Source organism: Dendrobates tinctorius, unplaced genomic scaffold, assembly GCF_039654945.1.
Source record: "Dendrobates tinctorius isolate UK_male_01 unplaced genomic scaffold, ASM3965494v1 ptg000030l, whole genome shotgun sequence".
Taxonomy (NCBI): domain Eukaryota; kingdom Metazoa; phylum Chordata; class Amphibia; order Anura; family Dendrobatidae; genus Dendrobates; species Dendrobates tinctorius.
The window spans coordinates 26084047-26111673 of record NW_027361698.1 but is presented as its reverse complement, the minus strand read 5'-3'; the positions used below and the strand labels follow the sequence as shown (position 1 = coordinate 26111673).

The window sequence follows — 27627 nt, the reverse complement described above, 5'->3', positions numbered from 1 at the left end:
TGTGCCGTACGGCCATGAGGGCCGTATTTGCAGCCATGATAAAAGATCGAGCTTGCTTGAAAATCAATGGGGCCGTCACTTCCGGTTTTGCGGAACACCGTTTTTTTCCAATACTATTTCTATAGTACTGGAAAAATGAAAAACGGCGATCCACAAGCTTTTTTGCGGTCCGTTATTGCGGCAGACCGTAAAAATTGCGGCGATACGGCCCGCAGAAACGTGCCGCAATAACGGGCAGCAAAAAAAGCGGTAAGTGTAAAAGTAACCTAAGAAGAGCAGAATGGCGGCGGCACCCGTGATATGGCATTTATACAGTCCTGGTCAATACTTGGCATGGCTGTGATGGCTGTGGAAAAGGCCATAGCCTAAAAGCTTATTGTTTGGCTGTATTGCAGCCTTTCAACAAACTTTATTAGGCATCTGAAGGCATTTATTAGGCATTCCAAAGACATACTGATAGGGAACTTAGATTGTTAGCCCCATCGGGGACAGTGCCAATAATGTCTGTAAAGCGATGTGGGATTAATGGCGCTATATAAATAAGGAAAGTAAATAAATAACATTTAAAAAAATCTGAACAGGAAACCAGAAGTACACTAAAAAGTCAGCGTTAGGGGTTTAGTATCGACCACTAGGTGTCCGGTACAGACCCCGAACGTTACAATTTGAGTTCTTGCATCCCTACTTGCCACTTCAGAACGCTCCAGCATTTGTTTCCATCCATTTCTGGGTGTTTCTTGAAGTATGTTTGATGTCTTTGTCCTTCTGGATGAACCATGACCTGGGAAGCAAAGTTAGCTTTCTGACACTAGGCACTAAATTGCCACCCAAAATTTTTTGGTAATCTTAAGATTTCATGATGCATTGCACGGAGTCAAGGCACCCAGTATCAGAGGCAGCAAAACAACCCCAAAACATATTTGAGCCTCCACCATATTTGACTGTAGCTACTGTGTTCTTTTCTGTGTAGGCCTCATTCTGTTTTTGATAAACAGTAGAATGATGTGCTTTACCAAACAGTTCTATCTTGGTCTCATTTGTGTAAAAGATGACTTCCCAGAAGGATTTTTTGCTTATTTTTCTCTGCCACCCACGTCCATGGAGATTAGCTACAGTGCCCTGGGTTGTAAACTTCCTGATTATGTTGCATACCATGGACAAAGGAACATCAAGATGTCTGGAGATGGACTTAAGATTGAAACCTTTAGATTGTTGATATTTTTCAACAATTTTGGTCCTCAAGTCCTCAGACAGTTCTCTTCTCCTCTCTGTTCTCCATGCTTACTGTGGCACACAGACACACAGTGCAAAGGTTGAGTCCTCTTACCCCTTTTTATCTGGTTTCAGGTGTTATTTTCATATTGCCCCCACCTGTTACTTGGCACAGGTGAGTTTGAATGAGGATCACATGCTTGAAACAAAGTTGTTTACCCACAATTTTGGAAAGGTGCCAACAATTTTGTGTGGCTCATTTTTGGGGCTTTGTGTGACATGACGTCCAATTTGCCTTTTGTGTGTGTGTGTTGTTCCAATACACACAAAGGAATTGAACATTTGTATACAAAAACGTGTAATTTCAATAATTTTCTGGGAGAAATTCTTCATTTTCTGGAACAATTACAAAGGTGCCAACACTTTTGGCCATGCCTGTATATATTTATTTACAGTATATAACATATGTGGGGGGATAAGGAAAACAGAAAGACAGATGTTTGCTTTATATTTGCTAAGGTCAGTGTCTCAAAGCAGGTGAGTGAATTATGACCAAGCACAAACTCTTCTGAAAAACAAAAACAAAGATTGACGGATGAGAGGCTTATTTTTAATTTCTCTTCCAGTCAGTAGGTGATTTGGTGTTTCAAGTACAGATTATGTCTTGTCTAATAAATCCAATGAAAAATACTTTGTGTTTCCATCCTGTACAAAATTAAAATCAGTTTTCTGTGATTGAATGAGTGATTGACTAATAATGGTAGCTTTCTATCTAATTTGCATCTAGTTCTCTATTGTTTTCTACAATGTGTAAGTAAAATGAAACAGTCTGTAGTTTTCATGTTATTTTGGTAGGGGGTATTTTTTATATTGTAGAGTCCGTAAGCAATATTGGTAGCACAGCACAATTAGACACTAACGTGCACTGACATTGTACAGAGACCCCGAATCCCAACTGGTTCATAAGATGGAATTGTACATTATGGATTTATTTAACCCCTTCACGACCAATGACGCCACATAGGCGTCCTGAAAACTGGTGCCAATCTGACCAGTGACGCCTATGTGGCGTCATGACTTTAAAGCCCCCCTGTGGGTCGGGTGACCTAGGTCACTGAAAGGTTTGTTCTTCACCATAGGGGGTGTGGCTTCGCCCCCACGTGTCTACGATCACTCTGATTGGCTGTTAAAAGTGAAACAGCCAATCAGAGCAATAGTAATATTTCATCAATGAAAATTGATGAAATATTACAATCCAGCCATTTCTGACGCTGCTGTAGCATCGGACATGGCTGGTGACAGCGATCCAACCCCCCCACCCATTAACGGGGCGATCTGCCCCCCGCCACTGAATGACAGCGGCGATGTGCCGCCGCTGTCATCATCTCCCCCCTTTCCCTCCGCTCCCCCCCGGCTTCCGATCGCCCCCCCCTCCCACCCCCCGGTACTCACCGAGTGCCGTTATGGCTCCCTCTGTCCCGCGGTCCCGGAACATGGGCGCCGCCATATTGGAAAATGGCGGGTGCATGCACAGTGTGCCCGCCGGCTGCAATTTCCATTCATTCATTTTGATCACTGTGATAAACTCTCACAGTGATCAAAATAGAATGAAAAGTAAATAAACCCCCCGTTTATCACCCCCATAGGCAGGATCAACTAATAAAATAAAGAAATTATTTTTATTTTTCCATTAGGGTTAGGGTTGGAAAGAGGGTTAGAGTTGGAAAGAGGGTTAGAGTTAGGGTTGGAAAGAGGGTTAGGGTTGGTAAGAGGGTTAGGGTTGGAAAGAGGGTTAGGGTTGGAAAGAGGGTTAGGGTTGGAAAGAGGGTTAGGGTTAGGGTTGGAATTAGGGTTAGGGTTAGGGTTGGAATTATGGTTAGGGTTAGGGTTGGAATTAGGGTTAGAATTAGGGTTAGGGTTGGAATTAGGGTTAGGCTTGTGGTTAGGGTTATGGTTAGGGTTGGGATTAGGGTTAGGGTTGGGATTAGGGTTAGGGATGTGTTGGGGTTAGGGCTATGGTTAGGCGTGTGTTGGGATTAGGGTTGAAGTTGGAATTGTGGGGTTTCCACTGTTTAGGCACATCAGGGGTCTCCAAACGCGACATGGTGCAACCATTGATTCCAGCCAATTTTGCGCTCAAAAAGTTAAACGGTGCTCCCTCCCTTCCCAGCCCCCGACATGTGCCCAAACAGTGGCTTACCCCAACATATAGGGTATCAGTGTACTCAGGAAAAATTGCACAAAAACTTTGGGGGTCTAATTTCTCCTGGTACCCTTGGGAAAATAAAAAATTGGCGACTAAAAAAATATTTTTGTGGAAAACTTTTTTCTTTTTTATTTTCACGTCTCTGCGTTATAAACTTCTGTGAAGCACTTGGGATTTAAAAGTGCTCACCAGGCATCTAGATAAGTTCCTTGGGAGGTCTAGTTTCCAAAATGGGGTCACTTGTGGGGGGTTTCTATTGTTTAGGCACATCAGGGGCTCTGTAAACGTAACGACGACCGCAGACCATTCCATCAAAGTCTGCATTTCAAAACGTCACTACTTCCATTCCGAGCCCTTACGTGTGCCCAAACAATGGTTTCCCCCCACATATGGGGTACCAGCGTACTCAGGACAAAGTGTACAACAACTTTTGGGGTCCAATTTATCCTGCTACACCTGTGAAAATAAAAAATTGCTGGCTGAAAATCATTTTTTTGAGGAAAAAAATTTTTTTAAATTCACGGCTCTGCGTTATAAACTTCTGTGACGCGCTTGGGGGTTCAAGGTGCTCACCCCACATCTAGATAAGTTCCTTGGGGGGTCTAAATTCCAAAATGGGGTCACTTGTGGGGGGGTTCCACAGTTTAGGTACATCAGGGGCTCTGCAATTGTTACATGATGCCCGCAGACCATTCCATCAAAGTCAGCATTTCATAATGTCACTACTTCCCTTCCGAGCTCTGACGTGTACCCAAAGAGTGGTCCCCACCCACATATGGGGTACCAGTGTACTCAGGACAAACTGGACAACAACTGTTGGGGTCCAATTTATCCTGCTACCTTTGTGAAAAAAATTGCTGGCTAAAAATCATTTTTTTGAGGAAAAAAAATATTTTTTATTTTCACGGCTCTGCGTTATAAACTTCTGTGAAGTGCTTGGGGGTTCAAGGTGCTCACAATACATCTAGATAAGTTCCTTGGGGGGGTCTAGTCTCCAAAATGGGGTCACTTGTGGGGGAGTTCCACAGTTTATGTACATCAGGGGCTCTGCAAGTGTAACATGATGCCCGCAGACCATTCCATCAAAGTCAGCATCTCAAAATGTCACTACTTCCCTTCCGAGCCCCGACGTGTGCCCAAACAGTGGTTCCCCCCCACATATGGGGTACCAGTGTACTCAGGACAAACTGGACAACAACTTTTTCGGTCTAATTTATCCTGGTACTCTTGTGAAAATAAAAAATTGCGCACTAAAAGATAATTTTTTGAGGAAAAAAAAATATTTTTTATTTTCACGGCTCTGCGTTATAAACTTCTGTGAAGTGCTTGGGGGTTCAAGGTGCTCACCACACATCTACATAAGTTCCTTGGGGGATCTAGTCTCCAAAATGGGGTCACTTGTGGGGGAGTTCCACAGTTTAGGTACATCAGGGGCTCTGCAAATGTAACATGATGCCCGCAGACCATTCCATCAAAGTCAGCATCTCAAAATGTCACTACTTCTCTTCCAAGCCCCAACGTGTGCCCAAACAGTGGTTCCCCCCTACATATGGGGTACCAGCGTACTCAGGACAAACTGGACAACAACTTTTGGGGTCTAATTTATCCTGGTACCCTTGTGAAAATAAAAAATTGCGCACTAAAAAATAATTTTTTGAGGAAAAATAATATTTTTTATTTTCACGGCTCTGCGTTATAAACTTTTGTGAAGCACTTGGGGGTTCAAAGTGCTCACTATGCATCTAGATAAGTTCGGTAGGGGATCTAGTTTCCAAAATGGGGTCATTTGTGGGGGAGCTCCAATGTTTAGGCACACAGGAGCTCTCCAAACACGACATGGTGTCCGCTAACGATTAGAAGTAATTTGCATTTCAAAAAGTCAAATGGCGCTCCATCCCTTCTGAGCCCTGCCGTGTGCCCAAACAGTGGTTCCCCCCCACATATGGGGTATCAGTGTACTCAGGACAAACTGGACAACAACTTTTGTGGTCCAATTTCTCCTGTTAGCCTTGTGAAAATTAAAAATAGTATGCTAAAAATTATTTTTGAGGAAAAAAAATTATTTTTTATTTTCACTGCTCTGTGTTATAAACTTTTCTGAAGCACTTGGGGGTTCAAAGTGTTCACTACACATCTAGATAAGTTCCTTAGGGGGTATAGTTTCCAAAATGGGGTCACTTGTTGGGGGAGCTCCAATGTTTAGGTACACAGGGGCTCTCCAAATTTGACATGGTGTCCGATTTCCATTCAAAAAGTCAAATTGTGCTCCTTCCCTTCCGGACCCTGCCGTGCGCTCAAACAGTGGTTTATGACCACATATGAGGTATCTGTGTACTCAGGAGAAATTGTTCAACAAATTTTAGGATCCATGTTGCCCATGTGAAAATGAAAAAACTGAGGCTAAAGAAAATTTTTGTTGGAAAAATTAAAATGTCCATTTTTTCTTTCCACGTTGCTTTAGTTCCTATGAAACACCTGAAGGGTTAATAATCTTCCTGAATGTAGTTTTGAGTAGCTTGAGGGGTGCAGTTTTTAGAATGGTGTCACTTTTGGGTATTTTCTGCCATATAGACTCCTCAAAGTGACTTCGAATGTGAGGTGGTCCCTAAAAAAAATGGTTTTGTAAATTTTATTGTAAAAATGAGAAATTGCTGGTCAACCTTTAACCCTTATAACTTCCTAACAAAAAAATATTTTGTTTCCAAAATTGTGCTGATGTAAAGTAGACATGTGAGAAATGTTATTTAGTAACTATTTTGTGTCACATAACTCTCTGGTTTAACAGAATAAAAATTATGTTGTGGCCAAAAGTATTGACACCCCTGCAATTCTGTCAGATAATACTCAGTTTCTTCCTGAAAATGACTGCAAACACAAATTCTTTTGTATTATTATCTTCATTTAATTTGTCTTTAATGAAAAAACACAAAAGAGAATGAAGCAAAAAGCAAAACATTGATCATTTCATACAAAACTCCAAAAATGGGCACGACAAAAGTATTGGCACCCTCAGCCTAATACTTGGTTGCACAACCTTTAGCCAAAATAACTGCGACCAACCGTTTCTGGTAACCATCAATGAGTTTCTTACAATGCTCCGCTGGAATTTTAGACCATTCTTCTTTGGCAAACTGCTTCAGGTCCCAGATATTTGAAGGATGCCTTCTCCAAACTGCCATTTTTAGATCTCTCTACAGGTGTTCTATGGGATTCAGGTCTGGACTCATTGCTGGCCATCTTAGAAGTCTCCAGTGCTTTCTCTCAAACCATTTTCTAGTGCTTTTTGAAGTGTGTTTTGGGTCATTGTCCTGCTGGAAGACCCATGACCTCTGAGGGAGACCCAGCTTTCTCACACTGGGCCCTACATTATGCTGCAAAATTTGTTGGTAGTATTCAGACTTCATAATGCCATGCACACGGTCAAGCAGTCCAGTGCCAGAGGCAGCAAAGCAACCCCAAAACATCAGGGAACCTCCGCCATGTTTGACTGTAGGGACCGTGTTTTTTTCTTTGAATGCCTCTTTTTTTCTCCTGTAAACTCTATGTTGATGCCTTTGCCCAAAAAGCTCTACTTTTGTCTCATCTGACCAGAAAACATTCTTCCAAAACGTTTTAGGCTTTTTCAGGTAAGTATTGGCAAACTCCAGCCTGGCTTTTTTATGTCTTGGGGTAAGAAGTGGGGTCTTACTGGGTCTCCTACCATACAGTCCCTTTTCATTCAGACGCAGACGGATAGTACGGGTTGACACTGTTGTACCCTCGGACTGCAGGGCAGCTTGAACTAGTTTGGATGTTAGTCGAGGTTCTTTAGCCAACATCCGCACAATCTTGCGTTGAAATCTCTTGTCAATTTTTCTTTTCCGTCCACATCTAGGGAGGTTAGCCACAGTGCCATGGGCTTTAGACTTCTTGATGACACTGTGCACGGTAGACACAGGAACATTCAGGTCTTTGGAGATGGACTTGTAGCCTTGAGATTGCTCATGCTTCCTCACAATTTGGTTTCTCAAGTCCTCAGACAGTTCTTTGGTCTTCTTTCTTTTCTCCATGCTCAATGTGGTACACACAAGGACACAGGACAGAGGTTGAGTCAACTTTAATCCATGTCAACTGGCTGCAAGAGTGATTTAGTTATTGCCAACACCTGTTAGGTGCCACAGGTAAGTTACAGGTGCTGTTAATTACACAAATTAGAGGAGCATCACATGATTTTTCGAACAGTGCCAATACTTTTGTCCACCCTCTTTTTTATGTTTGGTGTGAAATTATATAAAATTTGGCTTTAGGACAATTCTTTTTGTGTTTTTTCATTTAAGACAAATTAAATGAAGATAATAATAACAAAGAATTTATGTTTGCAATCATTTTCAGGAAGAAACTGAGTATTATCTGACAGAATTGCAGCGGTATCAATACTATTGGCCACAACTGTATATATTTTATATTTTTACATATATGTTATACATATACATGTATTATATTCTGTTATTCTACATTGAGTGAACAATGATTAGATAAGTAAGTATTTGACCATATCATCATTTCATGCAGATTTTCTAGCTCAAAGAGGGATAAGCTGAATGCTTATTGAATGAAGCAAATATGTATTTGTGTAATGACAGATGATGTGCCCTAGGTATAAGAGCTCCCTTTATCAAGGAGTGCAGAAAATTAGCAAGCTTGTTTTCATCACTCAAAATGGCCAATAAAGAAATTTAACTAAAAAGTCACAAATTGTTACAAGTCTTACAGAGAGATGCAGCACTCTTGAAATTGCTAAGATATTGAGGCATGATCACAGAACCAGCACAAATTTTATTGGAAACAGTCAACAGAGTGGCAAAAAACATGTTGAGAAAAAAAGATGCACATTAGCTGCCAAAGATTTGAGAAAAATCAAACATGAAGCGACCAGGAACCCATCATGCACCAGATCTGTTATATTCCAGAACTGCATCCTCCCTGGAGATCCCAGAAGTAAAAGATGTTCAGTGCATGGCCAAGGTAATAGGAATTAAACCTGGCCACCCCTGATGAAGACACATAAGGTGATACATCAAGACTGGGTCAAGAAATATCTGAAGACAGATCCTTCATAGGTTTTAAGGACTGACGAGAATGTCGCTTGACGGACCAATTGAATGGGCTCTTGGCTGGATCAGCAATAAGTATAAACGTCCACTTTGACTCAGATGCCTGCAAGATGGAGGATGGGTACTTCTTTGCGATGGTATTATTTAAAATGAGCTAGTTGGACCTTTTCAAGTTGAAGATTTACTCAAAATAAACTCCCAAATCTACTGTCAGTTTAGAACACACTTTCTTCAAGCAGTGGTACATGAAAATATCTGCATCTTTAAAAAAAAACATGATTTTTATGCAGGACACTGCTACGTCGCATGCATTGAAGTACTCCAGTGCTTGGCTTGTCATGTCTTGGAAAAAAGCAAAACACGGGAGAGTAACAAATTGACTGTCCCTATTACAATACAACAGTTTGCTGAGTGTAGGAGAGTATAAAGCAAAAAGGCAAATATAAAACTTAACTTTTACCCAGAAAATATTTAAAATGTTCAATTACCCTTATAATAAAATATGTCACCCATATAAATACACAGTACAATAACATACAAAAAAAAAACAGATTAAATCCACATCCCTGTATGGGAATAAGTTGACAGTGATCAGTCCAAAGTGGCATGGTCTCTATGATTTGAGCGCATTAATAGCACATCCCTACTCCAAATAAATATCAATCACTAGGCTATGCAGCTAATATTACAGTCAAATACTTATAATCAGATAAGGAGAAGAAAGGGAACGATCTCACCCATTTTTAAAGAAATTTTTTAAAGTCTGAATTAGTCCTGATGCTTACCCTATTGGTTCCTGCACTTGACGACACAGACAGAAAAGGGCACTTGCGCAAGAAAAATATATGGGCCCTTTGCAGCCCAAGAACTCAACAAAAGGCACAATTCCACCTGTTTTAGAGGTAGAAATGGGCCCCCTAACCTCTTGGGCCTCTATGCTGCTGCACAGATTGCTCCAATGATATGTCAATTCCTAGTAACTTGGTATATTAAACTGACCCTGGTAGACCCCAAAGACTCATGCCCTTACAAGGGCAGTCCACAGCTGACCCTCATGTGCTGAGTGGCCCTGGACTGTCACTAACAGAGGGCACTGACAGTGCGCTCTCTTTCTGGCTAAGCACTTCCCATAAGAGCCAGCAACAGAGTGTATGGTCACTGCGCACTGAAAAGAGTATGACAAAGTGAGGCCACATTCACATGTTCAGTAGTTGGTCAGTATTTTATATCAGTATTTGGTCAGTTTTTTACATCAATGTTTGTAAGTTAAAACCAGGAGTGGAACAAGCAGAGGAAAAGTAATAGAAACACGTCACCACTTCTGTATTTTTCACTCACTCCTGGTTTTGGCTTACAAATGATAATGAAAAATAGTATCCAAATACTGAACGTGTGTGTATGGCCTAGCCAGGGCGCTTGTACTGAGCATGTGTTGGAATTGACAGCCAACACATGTCAGTATAGCAGGAACTACCCCAGACCCTGAAACGGATGTAACAGATGTCCCTCCATTTCAGGGTGGGGACAGAAGCTATGGAAGTGACCATGGCCTCTGCCCTTTGATGATGTCCTATTTGAGTATCCCAGCATGTACTGGGGATTATCAAACAGAATGTCATCATAATTATTAGAGAGGGAATGATAGGAACTTTTTAATTAAACATTAGAATTTACAATAAATAGACAGTGATTAGGATGAAAATCAATATTAGTTTTGGACAAGGCCTTTAATTTGTCTGCTGAACACATGCTGTAATGGGGCAGCTATGTGCCATTGTATCGTGGTTCTGACATGTTAGAATTTCTGTTTTACTTTTCAAACCTGTGAACAATCATTCTAGCTTTTTATTCAGAATCATTGCTTCCCTGCAGAAAGATTCTTTTCTTTACATATTCATTACTGAATTAAAACAATGTTATCATTTCATAATACTTATGGTGTCCACATGTATAGGAGCATGCCACTGGCAACATTGAGGGTTGATTATTCTTACTGAATCCCACCGTTACAAATATCTGGATGACATGTACAAAATTTTAATGCCTAAGACTAACTTTGGACAAAAGCTGTATTCACAGAGAAAACTAATGCTGCCAAATACATAAAAATGTAAATTCTTAATTTGTATTTCACCAAATAATCTTATGGTGTAATTGATTGGGTCATGGGAAACCACCATTGTTCTACATCATGCTGGCAGTGACTGTTAGGCTATGTTCACACGTTGCGAATTGTTTCTGCAGCAAAACCTGCTCTCTTTGCAGTGAGAAACTTGCTGCCAAAAAGCAGGTTTTGCTTGGCTTTTGTTGCATTTTTTGCTGCATTTTTTGTGTGTTTTTTGCAGCGATTTTGTCATGCTACATTAGTCTCTTGAGTATGCTGATAAAGTTTAGTGCCAAAAAAAAATCTGATTCTACGTCATCCGGTTTTGGCACAAAAAACGCAGCAAAACCTGATACCTGCGTTTTTTCAGGGTTTTTTTTTCCCACCCATTACTTTCAATGGGTGAAAAACGCTGAAAAAAAAAGCTGAAAGAAGTGACATGCTCTATTCTGCAAAACCTAAGGTTTGCACAAACTACTGAGGACATAAAAACCAAGCATGAGATTTCTGAAATCTCATAGACATAGCTGGTACTGCAAAACATAGCTAAAATTAGCATAAAAAGGGTAAAAAAAAACGCATATGTGTGAACATACCCTTACTTAACAACTCAGTACTCATTCTGCACTCCCTTTTGGCTGACAGTTTCATGCTGCACCACTGGAATTATCCTACTGTGCCTTATTGTCACAAATCACAGTGGATAAAAGGGTAGGCAATTTTTAAAAATCATTCATATGATCAATGTTAACGGGTTGTCCAGGACTAGGACTATGAAACTGATAGCCTTTCCTTAGTATAAGTCATCAATGTTAGAATGATGGAAGTATGACACTACGTTTCCCCACTGATATCAACTGTTAGCAGGATCCACTGTGGTCTAGAAGTGGGGCCAGAACAACACAGCTTTATACACTGTGTAGTCATAGTAGCCATTTTGGGGTGCTACAGTTCAGCGCAAATTTTTTAATAATGAGAAAAGCCACTATACAGTATAAGGCGCTCTGGTGCTCCGGCCAATACAGGATCGGCTAACAGGAGATTGGTAGGGGTGCTGGTTGTAGGCTCCTCACCCATCTCATTTTGACAAACTATCCCAATAATAGTTCATCAGTTACACAGTTCTAAACAACCCTTTAAGGTAACCACACACATAAGATAGCTGCAAGATGACCGCCATTTTTTTCTATCCTCACACAAAAGCACGTGTTCTGTATTTTGGGAGAAAGCCAGACTCAAAGGATTGGGGAAAATGATCGGGCATTTCAATTCAATCTAGAAGGTCCCAGTATATCAGAAAATTTTTCTGACTGTACCCTAATGTTTATGGGGGACTTGCTGTGGACTCTGTGTTTAGTCATATCAGTGTAATGAATTGTTTTAATGACAACCCTTGTCTTTTGATTTCATTTACTGTTGATATAATTGTCAGATGACTCTGTGCTTTTCATGTAAGTCGTTGTAATTTCACAAAAGAAATTAGAAAAATGGGAGAATCTGAGATTTCTTAAAGCACAGCGATGAATTCGCTAAAAACCTAAAATCAAGCAATTAAATAAACATATTGCTTTACTTACCTGTGGCCCAGGTTGACCCTGTAAAAGAATAAATGTTACAGTTATTACAATTTTTTTTTTTTACAAATTAATTAAAATGTTACAAATTTACACACTTTTTACAACATTGCTCATATACTCTTTAAAGACAATTACTAAATAATTTAAAAAGTTTGCTTAAAACGGGCTAAGCATTTGTAAAATGAGGAACCTGAAGGGCATTCATTGATGGGTGCAATCAAATGATTACATTTCCAATTTGGGGCAATTATCATCTTTCTTGAATGATTATTCTGTGTAGAATAAGAAGAGCTGTGAGATTCCTTTCTTAGGAAAGTAAAGCAACACTTGAGAGCCAAAATGATTCTAAATGGACTAGAATTTACACCAGCATTTATTAGAGTACCGCTGAGCAGTATGCCATGTTTTTCAATGTATTGGTCAAACTAATGCTCTTGGTGTCCCCTGCTAGATAATAAAGCATAGGTTACTGGACAATTCCAAGCTGTACATGGCATTAACACTCTCAGCAGAAATGGGTCAATGTTTGGACTCCTTTGCTAACACAAATGTAAAAATTGTTTGTGTCATGACAAATTTTCACACATATACCAAGCAAGCATACCTCTAAATCAACCTGCCTCATATTGTGTAGGTACCGTTTGATTAAGAGTTGAAGATTTGAAGATCTCTGAAGGTGCCTTATGGTTACTGGTACCAAGATATTAGCAGCAGACTCATTAAGACTCAGAACATCTCATAGAAAGTTCACTGGATGGAAATCTGAAGACTTTAGAGGCTCAAGACCATTTAATATGTGACAATAAATGGCTGAGCATTGTTGGTCAGCAGCAATATCTTCCATTGGAAATTAAATAAGTGCTATCGAGAATAAGAAAAGTGTATGGGAACCGATGACAGTAGTAACAGTTGTTCATTCCTACAATTGCAACATGTTATTGTAGGTGTAATGAGTGGCAATTTATATACCATATAGATGGTTCCCAATGTAAAGGGTCCAAGCGAAAAGCCTTAATAAAGGTATGTGCACACGCTGCGGGTTCTGCTGCAGATCCGCAGCAGATTTGGCCCTGCGGATCCGCAGCAGTTCCGCAGACAGCGTGCAGTACCATGTAAGTCTATGGGATTTACAATCCGCAGTGCACATGCTGCAGTTTTTTCACCGCGGAAAAGCTGCGGTTTTAAATCTGCAGAAAGAATTGACATGTCAATTCTTTCTGCGGATTCCGCTGCGGATTGACACCTATTCCATTGTTCAGGTGTCAAACCACAGGGAAAAACCGCTGGCCAATCCGCAGGAAAACCACAGGTCACTTTACCTGCGATTTTAACTGTGGATCCACATGGAAAAATCCGCTGGTGAATCCGCAGCGTGTGGACATAGCCTTAATGTCTTTGTCACCCTCATCATATCATTCCTGAATTATTTTTGAAAAGTGGCAGGGGGCATTATCCAGCTGAAGGATGTACCGTGTTTCTCCAAAAATAAGATAGGGTCTTATATTATTTCTTTGTCCAAAAAATAGGTTAGGGCTTATTTTCCAATTCACATTTATTCTTGAACATGGTATGCATGGTCCCTTCACCCCCCTTTTGTGGTATGCATGGTCCCCTCACCCTCCTTTCGTGGTATGCATGGTCCCCTCACTCCCCTTTCGTGGTATGCATGGTCCCCTCACCCCCCTTTCGTGGTATGCATGGTCCTCTCACCCCCCAATACTGGTATGCATGGTCCCCTATCCCCCCTTTCCTGGTATTCATGGTCCCCCTCATCCCTATTAAACTACACACATACAAAGAAAAATTTATACTCACCCTTCTTTCCTGTGCTCCAGCGCTGTCACGTTCTGCTGATGGCCGGGGGAAGCGTCTGGCGCCGGAGTACGCGCATGCCCATAACGCTGTCCGGCACCATATTGCTGAAGACACACTGCAAATGTGTCTTCAGTAAAATGGCACCGGATCATGCTATGCGCATGCGCAATTCCAGCCGCACTCCTGCCCCGGTCTCCAGCCAAAGAGAAGGGCCGCGGCACGCTCCTCCCGGTCAGGTAAGTATGTAAGTATGGCGCCGGACATAGCAGTATGCAGTGTGTATGCATACCGCCATCTCCGACGCCATACATACTCCTCACCGCTGGATGCCTCATTCTGTCTGGAGTCAGACTGCGCAGGCACGTCGTGCTTGCGCAGTCTATTAAGGCTTCAGACAGAGTGACGCTTAGCCCGTTATATTATAGATATATATATATATATATAATCGGTATTCCATCTCAATAATTGATGATCAAAAATAGATTATTATTACTGTGAAGAAAAATGAAAGAAATAGGAAGTAGAAAAATGAAAAAGAACTGCTTGGGAGAAGATATAAAGGCCTATGGAATTTGAATAAAATTAACTTCTAACCCCCATGTGGACGCCTCCCATTTTATAATTTGATGTGCATGTATAATAAGTAGAGCTTGCAAAGTGGTGCATGTGCTTTGTAATAAGATTAACATATACTGTGACCAAGCACACTGATGTTGTAATAATGCGCTATTAGCATGGTAGAGAAATGTGACACCTGTTACCACGACTCATAACATAATAGAATTTACGTAAAATACCTCTACTGATCAAAGGCTTCATCCTCAAGCCTTTCCCATTAATCTCCAACCTGATAGCTCTCTACATGCTTTACTTACTGGGAATTATCTGTGAAATCTATGTGAATGACCATGAAAAAAGTGACAAATTGCCCAGCAAAGGCCAAAGCTGCGCACGTTTTAGGGATAAATGATGGGGTCTATCGTTTTCTGATACAGATGCTTTTACTGCTAAATCATTCTATATTACATACTTGTGCAAACATCACCCTCAGGTCAATAAACAGAATGTAAAAAGTACCGAATCGCTATCATGATTTCCAGCTCCAGAAATGATATAGCACTTTCCTTAGTGTAGCCCTGAGTTTAGAAACTCTGTGAGGTGTCAGATCAAAGATAACTCGGAAATTTATAATGCTTTCAATCTGATACTGAATGTTTTTTTTTTACTTTAACCTGCATCTGTACAGAATGAAAGGCCATATGGACATTGACAGCCGGGCTGTACATAACTGCTGGAAATAGCTGGGCTACGTCAATGAGCCAGCCAAACTGCCCCAGCTCTTAGTTCTAGCTGAATTATATAGCGCCATCCATGTTCTAATCACCAGATCTAATACAGTACTGCTGCAGGTTGTTGGTCCCACTGTAAAACTCAGTCATGACCAAAATTTGATCAGTAAATTTTTTCTTATTTTGTTCGGCATCAGTCAAACATTTATGGCAAATCCCTCGAAAATGCCAGAGATCTCCAAGATATCTCAATAATATGCTGTCCCGTAACCATGTTCAACAGGCTTCAAGATTTGCTTCCTTTCACTATGGTCGGTAACTACATGTTTATTTTAAAGGAGTTTTCCATCCCAGGGCATACTTTCAGCAAGCAGTACAGTGTGCTGAATAATAACAGTGTGTAATGTACACAGTTAGGACTTGGCTCTACTCACTGGCTCGAGTGGTCGTTACGTGATGCAGGTATGCAATTTGCATGCTTGTAATCCCATGCCATTCTACTTCTCTCAATTTTCTATGAGAAGCTAATCGCATATTTAACGACTACTCAAATCAGGACCGCCAAATCCTAACAAAGTGTACATTACACTAAAATAGTGTTCATCCAAACTGGGTTATTCCTGGAGTGGAAAACTCTTTGAGGGAAAGGTGGCCTTCCTGGATGTTGAGCACTATAGCATCTTTTATGCTTGTCTCATGTTAGTTACACCCATGAGTAAAGATGCAAGGATAACATGGACTTAAAAGGGGTATCCTCATCTCCACCATCCTATCCCAATATGTAGTAGGTGTAGTAATAATAATAACAACGTTAGCAAATACCTCCAATTAGAAATGTAGTGCAGTTCTTCTCATTTTCTATGGTAATTACACAATGTTCAAGACATTGCAGTAGATTGGGTATCCATGGTTACAACCACTGATATAGTGACACTCAGTAAGTTAGCTTTTAGTGGTCGTATCCATGGATACCTCAGCTACTGCAATGCCTGCACATGTTGGTAAGCGACATAGCTTATCAGAAGAACTATACTACATACAAACCCTTGCCTCCTCCTGCCGTCTCAAACTCAAAAATATTTCCCGGATCCATGCATTCCTTGACCATGAAACCACAAAAACACTAGTGCACGCCCTTATCATCTCCCGCCTCGACTACTGCAGCCTCCTACTCTCTGGTCTCCCCTCTAGCACTCTGGCACCACTCCAATCCATCCTGCACTCTGCTGCCCGACTAATCCACCTGTCTCCCCATTATTCCCCAGCCTCTCCTCTCTGCCAAGCCCTTCACTGGCTTCCTATTGTCCAGAGGCTCCAGTTCAAAACCCTAACTATGGCATACAATACCATCCACAACCTGTCTCCTCCATACATCTGTGACATGGTCTCACGGTACTTACCCACACGCAACCTTCGATCCTCTCAAGATCTCCTTCTCTAATCCCCTCTTATCTCGTCTTCTCACAACCACATACAAGACTTCTCCCGTGCTTCCCCCATACTCTGGAACTCTCTACCTCAACACATCAGACTCTCGCCTACCATGGAAACCTTCAAAAAGAACCTGAAGACCCACCTCTTCCGACAAGCCAACAACCTGCAGTGATCCTCAGTTTAGTGAACGGCCGCATGACCAGCTCTACCCTTTCCTAGTGTATCCTCGCCCATCCCCTATAGACTGTGAGCCCTTGTGGGCAGGGTCCTCTCTCCTGTACTTGTGTGTGTCTTATATTGCTCATGTTTATTGTACTTGTCTATATTTGCCCCTTTTCACACGTAAAGCGCCATGGAATAAATGGCGCTATAAAAATGTATAATAATAATAATAAACATTTCTAATTGGAAGTATTTGCTAATATTGTTATTATTATGGAATAGGATCTTGGAGATGGGATTACCCTTTTAACGTCTTTGAGGCTCTTCCTGTTCATGGACTATATCAAATGACAAATCTACATGATCTATGATAAAATCTGTGATTTGTCACAATTCCAAATAATTTTAACTTTTTAAGGTATTAAAGTAAAGCTCCTCCATGTCACTCTGCAGACATACAGTACATACTATTCGGAATTGCAAATGTCCGCCGTTCTCACTTCTGCAAATGAAACTTGTAATCTACCATGAAAACGAAGTTACATAAAGCATTATGGAGATTAGTTGAGAATTTGATGCACATGTTGACACTGATTCTATACTGGTGGAGTAGCTACAAGTGCCAGTGGCCTGGCCTATCCTTTTACAGATTAGTGGCACGTCAAACTGTACCTATGCATCTGAAATACCAGTGAATTCTTCCATCTCCGATTTAGTAATTAAGGCTCGGGTTTGTGGTATGCAACTCTGACACATGAGACCACATTACATTGCTTGTCTAATAGCTACAAAATGTTAAATCTTCCAATAATGTTGTTTATTAATATTTAATTTGATTATATACTAACATACCGGCAGTTTAGGCAGCATAAATTCACAGTGTGCCAGCAAGCTCAGAGCCAAAATTATCATTTCAATTCATATTCTTAATTCCAACATTTCTGCTATGTGAATTTCAGTATGAACCAGTAAAGTTTAATTGCCTGTTACTTCACCAGACTGGAAAAATATTGTTGACTCTGTGTATAGATCACTTAACGCTATTACGTGTCATAAATAGCAAGCCAGCTATATGTCTCCTGAGTACTGTTGCGTGTAGTAAATTGTGTTTTATAGTAGACGTAGCATACAAAAGTCAACTGATTAGATTGACTGGTTTTTGAAAGCTACAGTCAAAATATTTATTCCTCATTTTTTGTAAAGACACCCATACACATTAATGAATAGTTAATTGATGCCACTTTTTCGGAAGGACCAGCTGACCATGTAATGTCTATGGGGGCTTTTTGACTCATGCTAGCATTTCTTCGGCAGTGTTGCTATCAGTGTGTCAAGAGTGGGAGAAGAGGGTTGCATTGACAATCCAATACAATGGGCAGCACTTTGAACACATTTTATAAGTGGTCATAAACTTGTAAATAACTGATGAAAGAATCAAGTTACGTTAAAACCAAGCACACCATTGTTTTTCTTGTGAAATTCTCAGTAAGTTTGATGTGTCACATGACCCTCTTCCCATTGGAAAAAATAAATTTGGATTCAAAATGGCCGCCATGGTCACCACCCATCTTGAAAAGTTTACTCCCTCCCATATACTAATGTGCCACAAACATGAAGTTGATATCACCAACCATTCCCATTTTATTTAGGTGTATCCATATAAATGGCCCACCCTGTATATATATATATATATATATATATATATCTCTCTCTATCTCCCCTGTGGATGGGAGAGGAGCGGCAGCAAAAGAGGAGCAGGTCACAGGAGGCAGGAGCCTGCTGCTGCTGTGGCTTACACTGTGCCCACTGTTAAACAAAAAGAATTTGTACTGCTCCCCACACCCATTTTCCCACCCACCTCTATGCAATGAAGCCAGCTATGAGGGGTAGGAGGGACTCTGGGCATGTGTTGCAGTGAATATTCATTCTGTTTAATAGCAGGCACAGTGTTAGCTGCAGCCGCCGGCTTCCTGCAGCTGCTGGACAATTATGTGTATCTGCTATTAAGAAAATGAATATTCGCTGCTCTCCATGCGCATAATCCTTCTAGCACAGAATGCTGCTTTGAGGGTGTCACAGGTGTGTCAGATGCTATAGATAGTCCACACTTTGAACCTGTCCACACTGCCAAAAGTACCAATACCTGGTTTAAAGCCAACAGTATCACTGCGCTTGATTGACCAGCAAACTCGCCTGACCCCACAATGCAGACAAGCTGAAGGCTGCTATCAAAGCAACCTGGGCTTCCATAACACCTCAGCAGTGCTGTAGGCTGATTGCCTCCATGCCACACCACATTGATGCAGTAATTGATGCAAAAGGAGGCCCAACCCAGTATTGAGTGCATTTACTGAACATATATTTTAGTAGCCCAACATTTTGGATTTTAAAATCATTTTTCAAGCTGGTGTTATAAAGTATTCTAATTTACTGAGATAATGACTTTTGGGTTTTCATTGGCTGTAAGCCATAATCATCAGCATTAACAGAAATAAACACGTGAAATAGATCACTCTGTTTCTAATGACTCTATATAATATATGAGATTCAATTTTTCTGTTGAAGAACTAAAATAAATTAACTTTTTGATGATATTCTAATTTTGTGAGAAGCACCTGTATGTACTTTTTAAATTTTTACTGCATTTTTTTGAATCGATTTCTATAATCGGGTATAGTGACCTGGAGCAGCAAATGATGTGAACCCATGATCACAACATAACTTAAATTTGTAGAGCAGTGACTTATATCTGATAGGTGTGCAATTCCAAGACTACTATTCTTATACATTTGTCAGAAATATGTAGACATTTCAAATGACATATGTTTGATAATTAACACACTTTATAAGCAATTTTTCAGTCAAACTGTGAATTAGAAATCTTTGAATCTTAAATTTTATGTATTCAAATCAAGACCTTGAAATTCACTGCTGAAAGTATTAATATGTGTCTATGTCTAGCGAATTCTATAAAATGTAAAAAAAAAATCATATTGCAAGTCCAATATGGTCCTGGTATGTCAACACCCAAGTGTTTAAAACTTGTCAAAATACATAGTTCTGGCTTTAAGATTTCTTTCTATCCACAAACTTCTGTCCAGTTTCAGATCTGTTTCAGAAATTTAGTAAAATACCTAGTCAAGTATAAACTCAGAACATTCTGTTTTCCTGGATTTTCCAAGTCTTTTCAGCTATGACATTTGTCCACAGGTGTATGTCTCAATAAAGAATACATTCACCACTAGGATTTCTACCATATATCTTAGATACAATCATGGCCAAAAGTGTTGGTACCCTTGAAATTGTTCCAAAAAATTAAGTATTTTTCCCTGAAAATTATTGCAATTACACGTTTTGTTATACAGGTTTCTTTCCTTTGTGTGTATTGGAACAACACAACAAAAAAAAACAAAGAAAAAAAGGCAAATTGGACAGAATTTCACACTAAACCCCAAAAATGGGTAGGACAAAATTGTTGGCATCCTTAACTTAATATTTGGTTGCACACACCCTTTGGAATAAATAACTGTACCCAATCGCTCCCTATAACCATCACCAAGCTTCTTACACCTTTCAACTGGAATTTTGGACGAGCCTTCTTTTGCACACTGATCCTGGTCTCTCATATTTGAAGGGTGTCTTCTCCCAAGAGCAATTTTATGATCTCTCCACAGATGTTCAACAAAATTAAGATCCGGACTCATTGTTGGCCACTTCAGAACTCTCCAGCACTTTGTTTCCATCCATTTCTGGGTGCTTCTTTAAGTATGTTTGGGTCATTTATTAGCTGGAAGACCCATGACCTAGGATGCAAACCCAGTCTTTCTAACACTGGGTACTGCAATTGTGACCCAAAATCCTTTGGAAATCTTCAGATTCCAAGATGCCTTGCACGCAGTCAAAGTGCAAGTGCCCGGTGTTAGCAAAACAACCCCCAAAACATTTTTGAGCCTCCACCAAATTTGACTGTAAGTACTGTGTTCTTTTATTTTTAGGCCTCATTCCATTTAAAGTAAGCAGCAGAATGATGTGCGTTACCAAACGGCTCTATCTTGGTCTCATCTGTCCACAAGATGCTTTACCAGTAGGATTTTGGCTTAAGTTCGTTTTGGCAAACTGCAGTCTAGCTTTTTTATGTCTCTACGTCAGCAATGTGGTCCTCCTGGTTCTCCTGCCATAGCATTTTATTTAATTCAAATGTCGATGGATAGTTCACACTGACTCTGATGCACCCTGAGCCTAAAGGACAGCTTGAGTTTCTTTGGAACTTGATTGGGGCTGCTTATCCTCCATCCAGAATATCCTGCTTTGCCACCATTCAACAATTTTTCTCTGCCATCCACAGCCTGGGAGATTAACTGCAGTGCAGTGGGTTGTATATTTCTTCATTATGTGGCGCACTGTGGACAAAGGACCATCAAGATCTTTAGAGATGGACTTATAAGCTTGAGATTGTTGATTTTTTTTAACAATTTTGATCCTCAAGTCATCAGACTGTTATCTTCCCCTCTTTCTGTTCTCTATGCTTAGTGTGGCACATAGACACACAATGCAAAGGTTGAGTCCTCTTATCCCCTTTTTATCTGTTTCTGGTGTGATTTTAATATTGCCCACACCTGTTATTTGCCACAAGTGAGTTTGAATGAGCATCACGTGCTTGAAAGAAAGTTGTTTTTCACAATTTTGGAAAGGAGCCAACAATTTTGTCTGGCCCATTTTTGGGGTTTTGTGTGAAATTAGGTCCAATTTTCCATTTTTTCTGCTTTTTTATGTTTTTCCAATACACACAAAGGAAATAAATATGTGTATACCAAAACAAGTGTAATTGTATTTTTTCTGGTAGGAATACTTCATTTTCTAGAACAATTTCATTGGTGCCAACACTTCAGACATGACTGTATATAAAATGTATTAGGGTACGTGCACATGTTGCAGATTTGCCTGCAGAATTTTCTGCACAGAATCTGCACCGCTTGGCAGAAAACGCAGGTAAAAATCTGCGCGTTTTTGATGCGTTTTTCATGCAAATTTTCATGCGGTTTCTTCATGCAGATAGTATGCGTTTTCGTAAGCTAAATAAAAATATGTTATTTAACAATAAAAAAAAGATTTGTGATGTCATTTCTGGTCCAACCTCCTCTTTTACATTTGTCCAATCCACACTCCATTACAGATAGATAGATAGATAAATAGATCTATAGATATATCTATCTATTGATAGATATAGCTATAGATAGATAGATATATCACTAGAGAGATAGATATATCTATAGATACATTAGATACTGTAGATAACAGATAGATAGATAGAAGGGATGAGTTAGGTATATCTATAGACAGATAGATTTATCTATAGATAGAAAAAAATCTGTGTTAGGTCGGCATCTCTCTTGCGAGAAACTCGCATGAGTCTCACACCTCAATACCCGGCCGGCACTGCCGCCGGCACACAGACTGGAGCGTTCAGCTGGCTAGAAATACATGCGGCCGCACACTCCAGTTCTGAGTGCCGGCGGAAGTATTGAGGTGCGAGACTCGTGCGAGTTTCTTGCAAGTGTGGCCCCGGCCTTAAACGCAATATCTGGTTAATTTTAAAAAAATGAAAGAAAAAATGCATGGGCTCCCATGCAATTTTCAAGTCCAGAGTGGGAAAGCTGGTGACTGGGGGCCGGTGTTTATAGCCTGGGAAGCAGGTAATACCAATGGATCTTCCCAGGCTATGAATATCAGCCTGCAGCTGTCTGCGTAGCCTTTCCTGGCTATTAAAATAGGGGGCCCCCAAAAAAATGACATGGGGTTCCCATATAATTAATAGCCAGAAAGGCTACACAGACAGCTGCGGGCTGATATTCATAGCCTAGGAAGGGGTCATGGATATTGGCACTCCTGGCTACAAACACGAGCCTGCAGCCACCCCAGAAATGGCGCTGCTCTAAGATGTGTCAATTCTGGCACTTAACCTCTCTCTTCCCACTGCTGTGAAGCGGTGGCATATGGGGTAATAAGTGGTTAATGTCATCTTTGTATTGTAAGGTGACATTAAGCCCGGTTAATAATGGAAAGGCATCAATAAGACGCTTATCCATTATTAATCTTATAGTATCAAAGGGTAATTAAAACACCCACATAAGAATAAAGTATTTTAATTAAATAAAACACAACACAGTTTTCAATCTTTATGGCACACCTAAAATCCATGCAACGCCCTCAATCTCCTGCAAAAAATTTAAAATAATAAACCAATCGTATACTCCCTGTCCGACGCAGTCCAATTAATAACAAGTGTCCCACGATGATCTCCTCTATATAAGAAAGACATCAGGTGATGTCACTGCTCTATAGGACCTCCCAGTGATGCACTGACAGGAGAAAATCCTACTGCAGTGCATCACTGAAGAGGTCAAGTGAGTTAATTCTCTCACTTTACTGCAATGCTGCGTGGGAATTTTCTCACACAGCATTGCCGGTAAGAGACTGAACTGAATTGACCTCTCTCCCAGCAGTGGCGGAGGAATATACACCGCAGAGGGTTACATCTGCTGTCAGTGCATGCCGGAGGCCGTGTAAAGCACTGACATCACCCGATGTCATTGTTCTACACGGGAGATCGTCGTGGGACACTCGTTAATAACTGGATTATGGAGAAAAGGTAAGTATAGGTTGATTTTTTATTTTATTTTTATTAATGGAGACCAGAGTTTCAGGGACTACGTGATTGGTAAGTATGTAATCCATGTTATGTGTTGTATGTTATATATATGTTCTGTATGTTATATGAATGTCATGTATGTCTGTATGTTTTTTTTTCTACTACAGATCACAGCCATTGTCTGATGGGACTACTTTCCCATCAGCGGCAATGCTGTCATTGTGAGCATTCATTGCCAGATGGGAGCAGTAGTCCCATCAGACAATAGATGCCTACACAGACCCGCACACAGGGACACACACACACATGCACACACACAGACACACACACAGGCACACACAGACCCGCACACACAGCCTTGCAGACCTCGCCTGCATGCATACATGCACACAGTCTCTGCCCACACTCCGCCCACACACTTCCCTCCTCCCGGTCCGCAGCGTTTCTCGCACCCACATCTGCAGCAAAACCGCAGATCTTTTTTACATCTGCGGTTTTGCAGCAGATGTGCCTGACTCAATGCAAGTCAAGGGGTGCAGAAACGCTGCAGTTCCGCACATAGAATTGACAGGCTGCGGAAAATAAAACGCTGAGAATCTGCGCGTTTTTCTCTGCAGCATATGCACAGCATTTTTGGATTTCCCATTGATTAACATTGTGTCATTTTACTCTGCGAATTTGATGCAATTCCGCGCATCAAAAAACGCTGCGGAAATGCATCAAAATCCGCAATGTGTGCACATATCCTTGGAACTAGTCCTCACTGAAAAACAGTCCAGATTTTTTGTTGTTAACTTTAAAAAGCTTCTTAACCCCTTCACCCCGGGCCATTTTCCATTATTTCGTTTCTGTTTTTTGCTCTCTTTCTTCCCATAGCCATAACTGTTTTATTTTTTCATAAATATGGCCATGTGAAGGCTTGATTTTTGCAGGGCAAGTTGTACTTTTGAATGACACCATTGGTTTTACCATAGTGTGTACTGAAAAACAGGAAAAAAATTTCAAGTGTGACAAGATTGCAAAAAAGTTCAATTTTCTTTTTACCATATTCACCAAATGCTAATACTGACCTGTCATTATGATTTTCCAGGTCATTATGAGTTTGTAGATTTACAAACATATATAGGTTTTTTTACTTAAGTGGTGAAAAAAATCCAAAGTTTGTTTAAAAAAAAAATTGTGTTATTTTCTGAAACCCATTAGTCTCCATTTTTCCAGATCTGGGACTTGGTGAGAGCTTATTTTTTGTGTGCCGAGCTGACATTTTATTGATACCATTCTGGTCTAGAGGTTTTGATCGCCGTTATTACATTTTAATGCAATGTTGTGGCTGTAGGAGGAGCCATCCCCGCTGTGAGCCTGGGCCGGAACCAAGGGGGCTATCACCAAGGTTCCTAGGGAAACTGTTTCCAGGGGACCAAATTAGAGGACGGGACATAGTTCCAGAGAGGTTGGGGAGGGGCCAGTATAAAAAGGACTGAGGACGCCAGGAGGAGTGAGTCAGCAGAACGGGAGAGGAGGAGGAAGGAAGCCAAGAAGCACCAGAGAGCCGGAGCAAAAGCCAGAGCAGAGCGGGGAGAGCAGTGACCAGAGAGACTGCAGGGAGACTCACGGTGGACTGCAGGGAGATGGCACCTAGCCATCCAACAGAGAGACAACGCCCAGCTCTGACCCATGGGTGTGGCCCGTCTGCTGCCGCCAGCGGCAGCCGCCGCCCGACTCCACCCCGTGGGTGTGGTCCATCCACTCCCACCCATGGCAGCCGCCACCCGACTCCACCCCACAGGTGCGGCCCGTCCACTCCCGCCCGTGGCAGCCGCCGCCCGACTCCACCTCACGGGTGCAGCCTGTACGCTGCTGCCCGCGGCTGCCGCCCGACTCCAGCCCGCAGTTGCGGCCTGCCTGCTGCTGCCTGCAGCCATTGCCGCTCCACTCCAGCCCACGGCTGCGGCCTATCCATTGCTGCCCGCAGCCGCCACCGCCCCGCTGCAGCCCGCAGCTGGGGCCTGCCCCTCGCCCTCAGTGGGACTCTCCGCACAGCCCCAGGCTGTGCCCATGGCCTACCAGCCACCACTCCACATAACTGTGGCTCGCCCCTGCCCGGGAGCTGCGGCCTCCTTCATCCCGCTAGCAGGCGGAACCCCACTGCCCTCACGGGGGGTTGCTCCACCAAAGGACTTGCCTAGGGCCTGTTGCGCCCCCACCTCGCCTGGGTGTAGGAATGCCCAAAGACTTCACCAGATCCTCGCCGGTTGGGCGATCCTCACCAGCTGGGCCCAGCGGCTGCAACAAGAGAGCATCACTGAACAGCACTCCGCCGGACATCAGAAAGATAAGTAACACATTGAAACTAAGGACCAGTAGTCGGCCATACCGTGGCTCTATAGTGACCGGCCTTTGCCGGGTTAGTCGTGTTCGCATTATCAGTGTATTCTTGTGACTGGTCCCTGCGAGGACAATTAATGTTAGCTTGTTTCTTGGTTGCTAAGGACAGCCCCAAAGGCATCTATAGATATAAAAGTTACACCTTAAAGCCCAAACCGTCTCACGCCTCGTCACTGCATCCCCTGTACCTGCGAGTACTACATTTGGCGTAGTTGGCAGGATGCAGTCTCCGAGCGTGAGCGGGGATGCCGCAGTCCAAAAGGGGGGCAACGCTGGCCCCAGGTCCAGCATTTCCTTGGGGGCTATGCTGAGCAACCTGCCTAGGTACTCCGGTGCCAATACCATGCTGTGGAGCTGGATGGAATAGATGCGAGGGTTGTTTAGAATGCATCCGATGACCCCCGACTTGGAAGTTGAGGTAGCCCTTATGTCATTGGATGGGGAGGCCCGGGATTCCGTAATGTTGAGACCCTCAGGACAGCGTAACACCTTTGTTAGGGTCTTACAGATATTGGAGGAGACACATGGGGATCCGACAAATGTGGGGGAACTGAGAACCTGGTTGTTCAGTCGTATGTAAGTGGAAGGGGAGATGGTCACCCAGTACATGAATGCTCTTCAGGAATTATACACGGTCATAGAGCGGAAGGACGGCGTAGGGGTGGGACCCGTCGACCTCACCCTACGCGACCTTTCAGTGACCGGACTCCGAGACCCTCTGACAAAGCAGGCTGAGCGGGAGCAGGTCCGGGTAAACCCGCATATGGCTTTCTCTGAGGTGGGAAGTCAGGCGCATGCGCAGGAACAGGAACAGGGGTTGACAGTCCCCGTGGGAAAGGTCCGGAGCACGGAAGTCTTCATGAATGCCATTGAAGAGCCACAATGGGTGGAAGACATGAAACGGGAGCTGAAGGATATCAGAGGCGAACTGGCCGAGGTGAAGAGAAGGGCCGAGGCCAGGAGTGAACGGCCTGGGGCCCCCGCAATCCCAGGGGCAGTTGGCCCCTGCGGCCTCAGGAATGTTATGAGTATGAAGAGCCTGGCCACCTCGCCTGAGAGTACCCACGGCATGTGGAATACCCACCTCGGTGGCCATCTGAGCAGGGGGGATGCCGCTCAGAGCCAGAAACCACGACGAGGGGTGGTTGAAGTCCCAGGGATCTGGTGGTGAGGTGTCCGGTGGTATGGGCAGAGCTTGAAGGCCGTGCCGTACGATGCTTTGTCGATACAGGGTCGCAAGTAACGACCATGCCAGAGACTTATTTTCAGCGGCATTTTCCTAAAGCACTAAGACCCCAGTGGGGGTCCATGATAAAGCTGGTAGCCGCCAGCCAGCTGCCAGTTCCTCTTGCCGGAGTAGCCTGGATGCAGATTTCGTTATGCGGCAAATCACTCAGCCACCGAGGAGCTTCCAACAGTTGGTGTGGGGAGCGCGAGTCCGACAGGACTGCCGGGAGGGCGAGGCGCTGGGGAAGGTGATTGCTCCGGCAGCCCCTCCGCTCGTTCTGCCGCCAGGACAGACAGTGGTGACCTTACCAATCCGGGCCCCTGTAAGGAGTGGAGATGCAGGTAGAGCCAAGCCTCTCGGAGCACCTGCCCCCCGGAGTCCTGGTGGCCCGCAGCCTAGCCACCGTGCGGAAAGGGACCGTCCTGGTGCGGTGCGTTAACCTAGAAGTCCAAGACATCATTCTGAAACCGCGG

At 42.5% G+C, this 27627-nt stretch overlaps 1 protein-coding gene across 1 annotated transcript in view; it reads right to left on the bottom strand.

The window, feature by feature from the left end:
- The window catches only part of COL25A1 (collagen type XXV alpha 1 chain), a 288446-nt gene extending 267850 nt beyond the window's left edge, over nucleotides 1-20596 (bottom strand). Inside the window, exons 1-3 of the mRNA XM_073572140.1 lie at nucleotides 20425-20596; nucleotides 12797-12882; nucleotides 12193-12210 (exon numbers count right to left, since the gene is read on the bottom strand). Of these exons, the coding sequence (XP_073428241.1) occupies nucleotides 12193-12210; nucleotides 12797-12882; nucleotides 20425-20596 (276 nt within the window). The remainder of the gene's footprint in view (nucleotides 1-12192; nucleotides 12211-12796; nucleotides 12883-20424) is intronic.
- Nucleotides 20597-27627: the final 7031 nt, after the last annotated feature.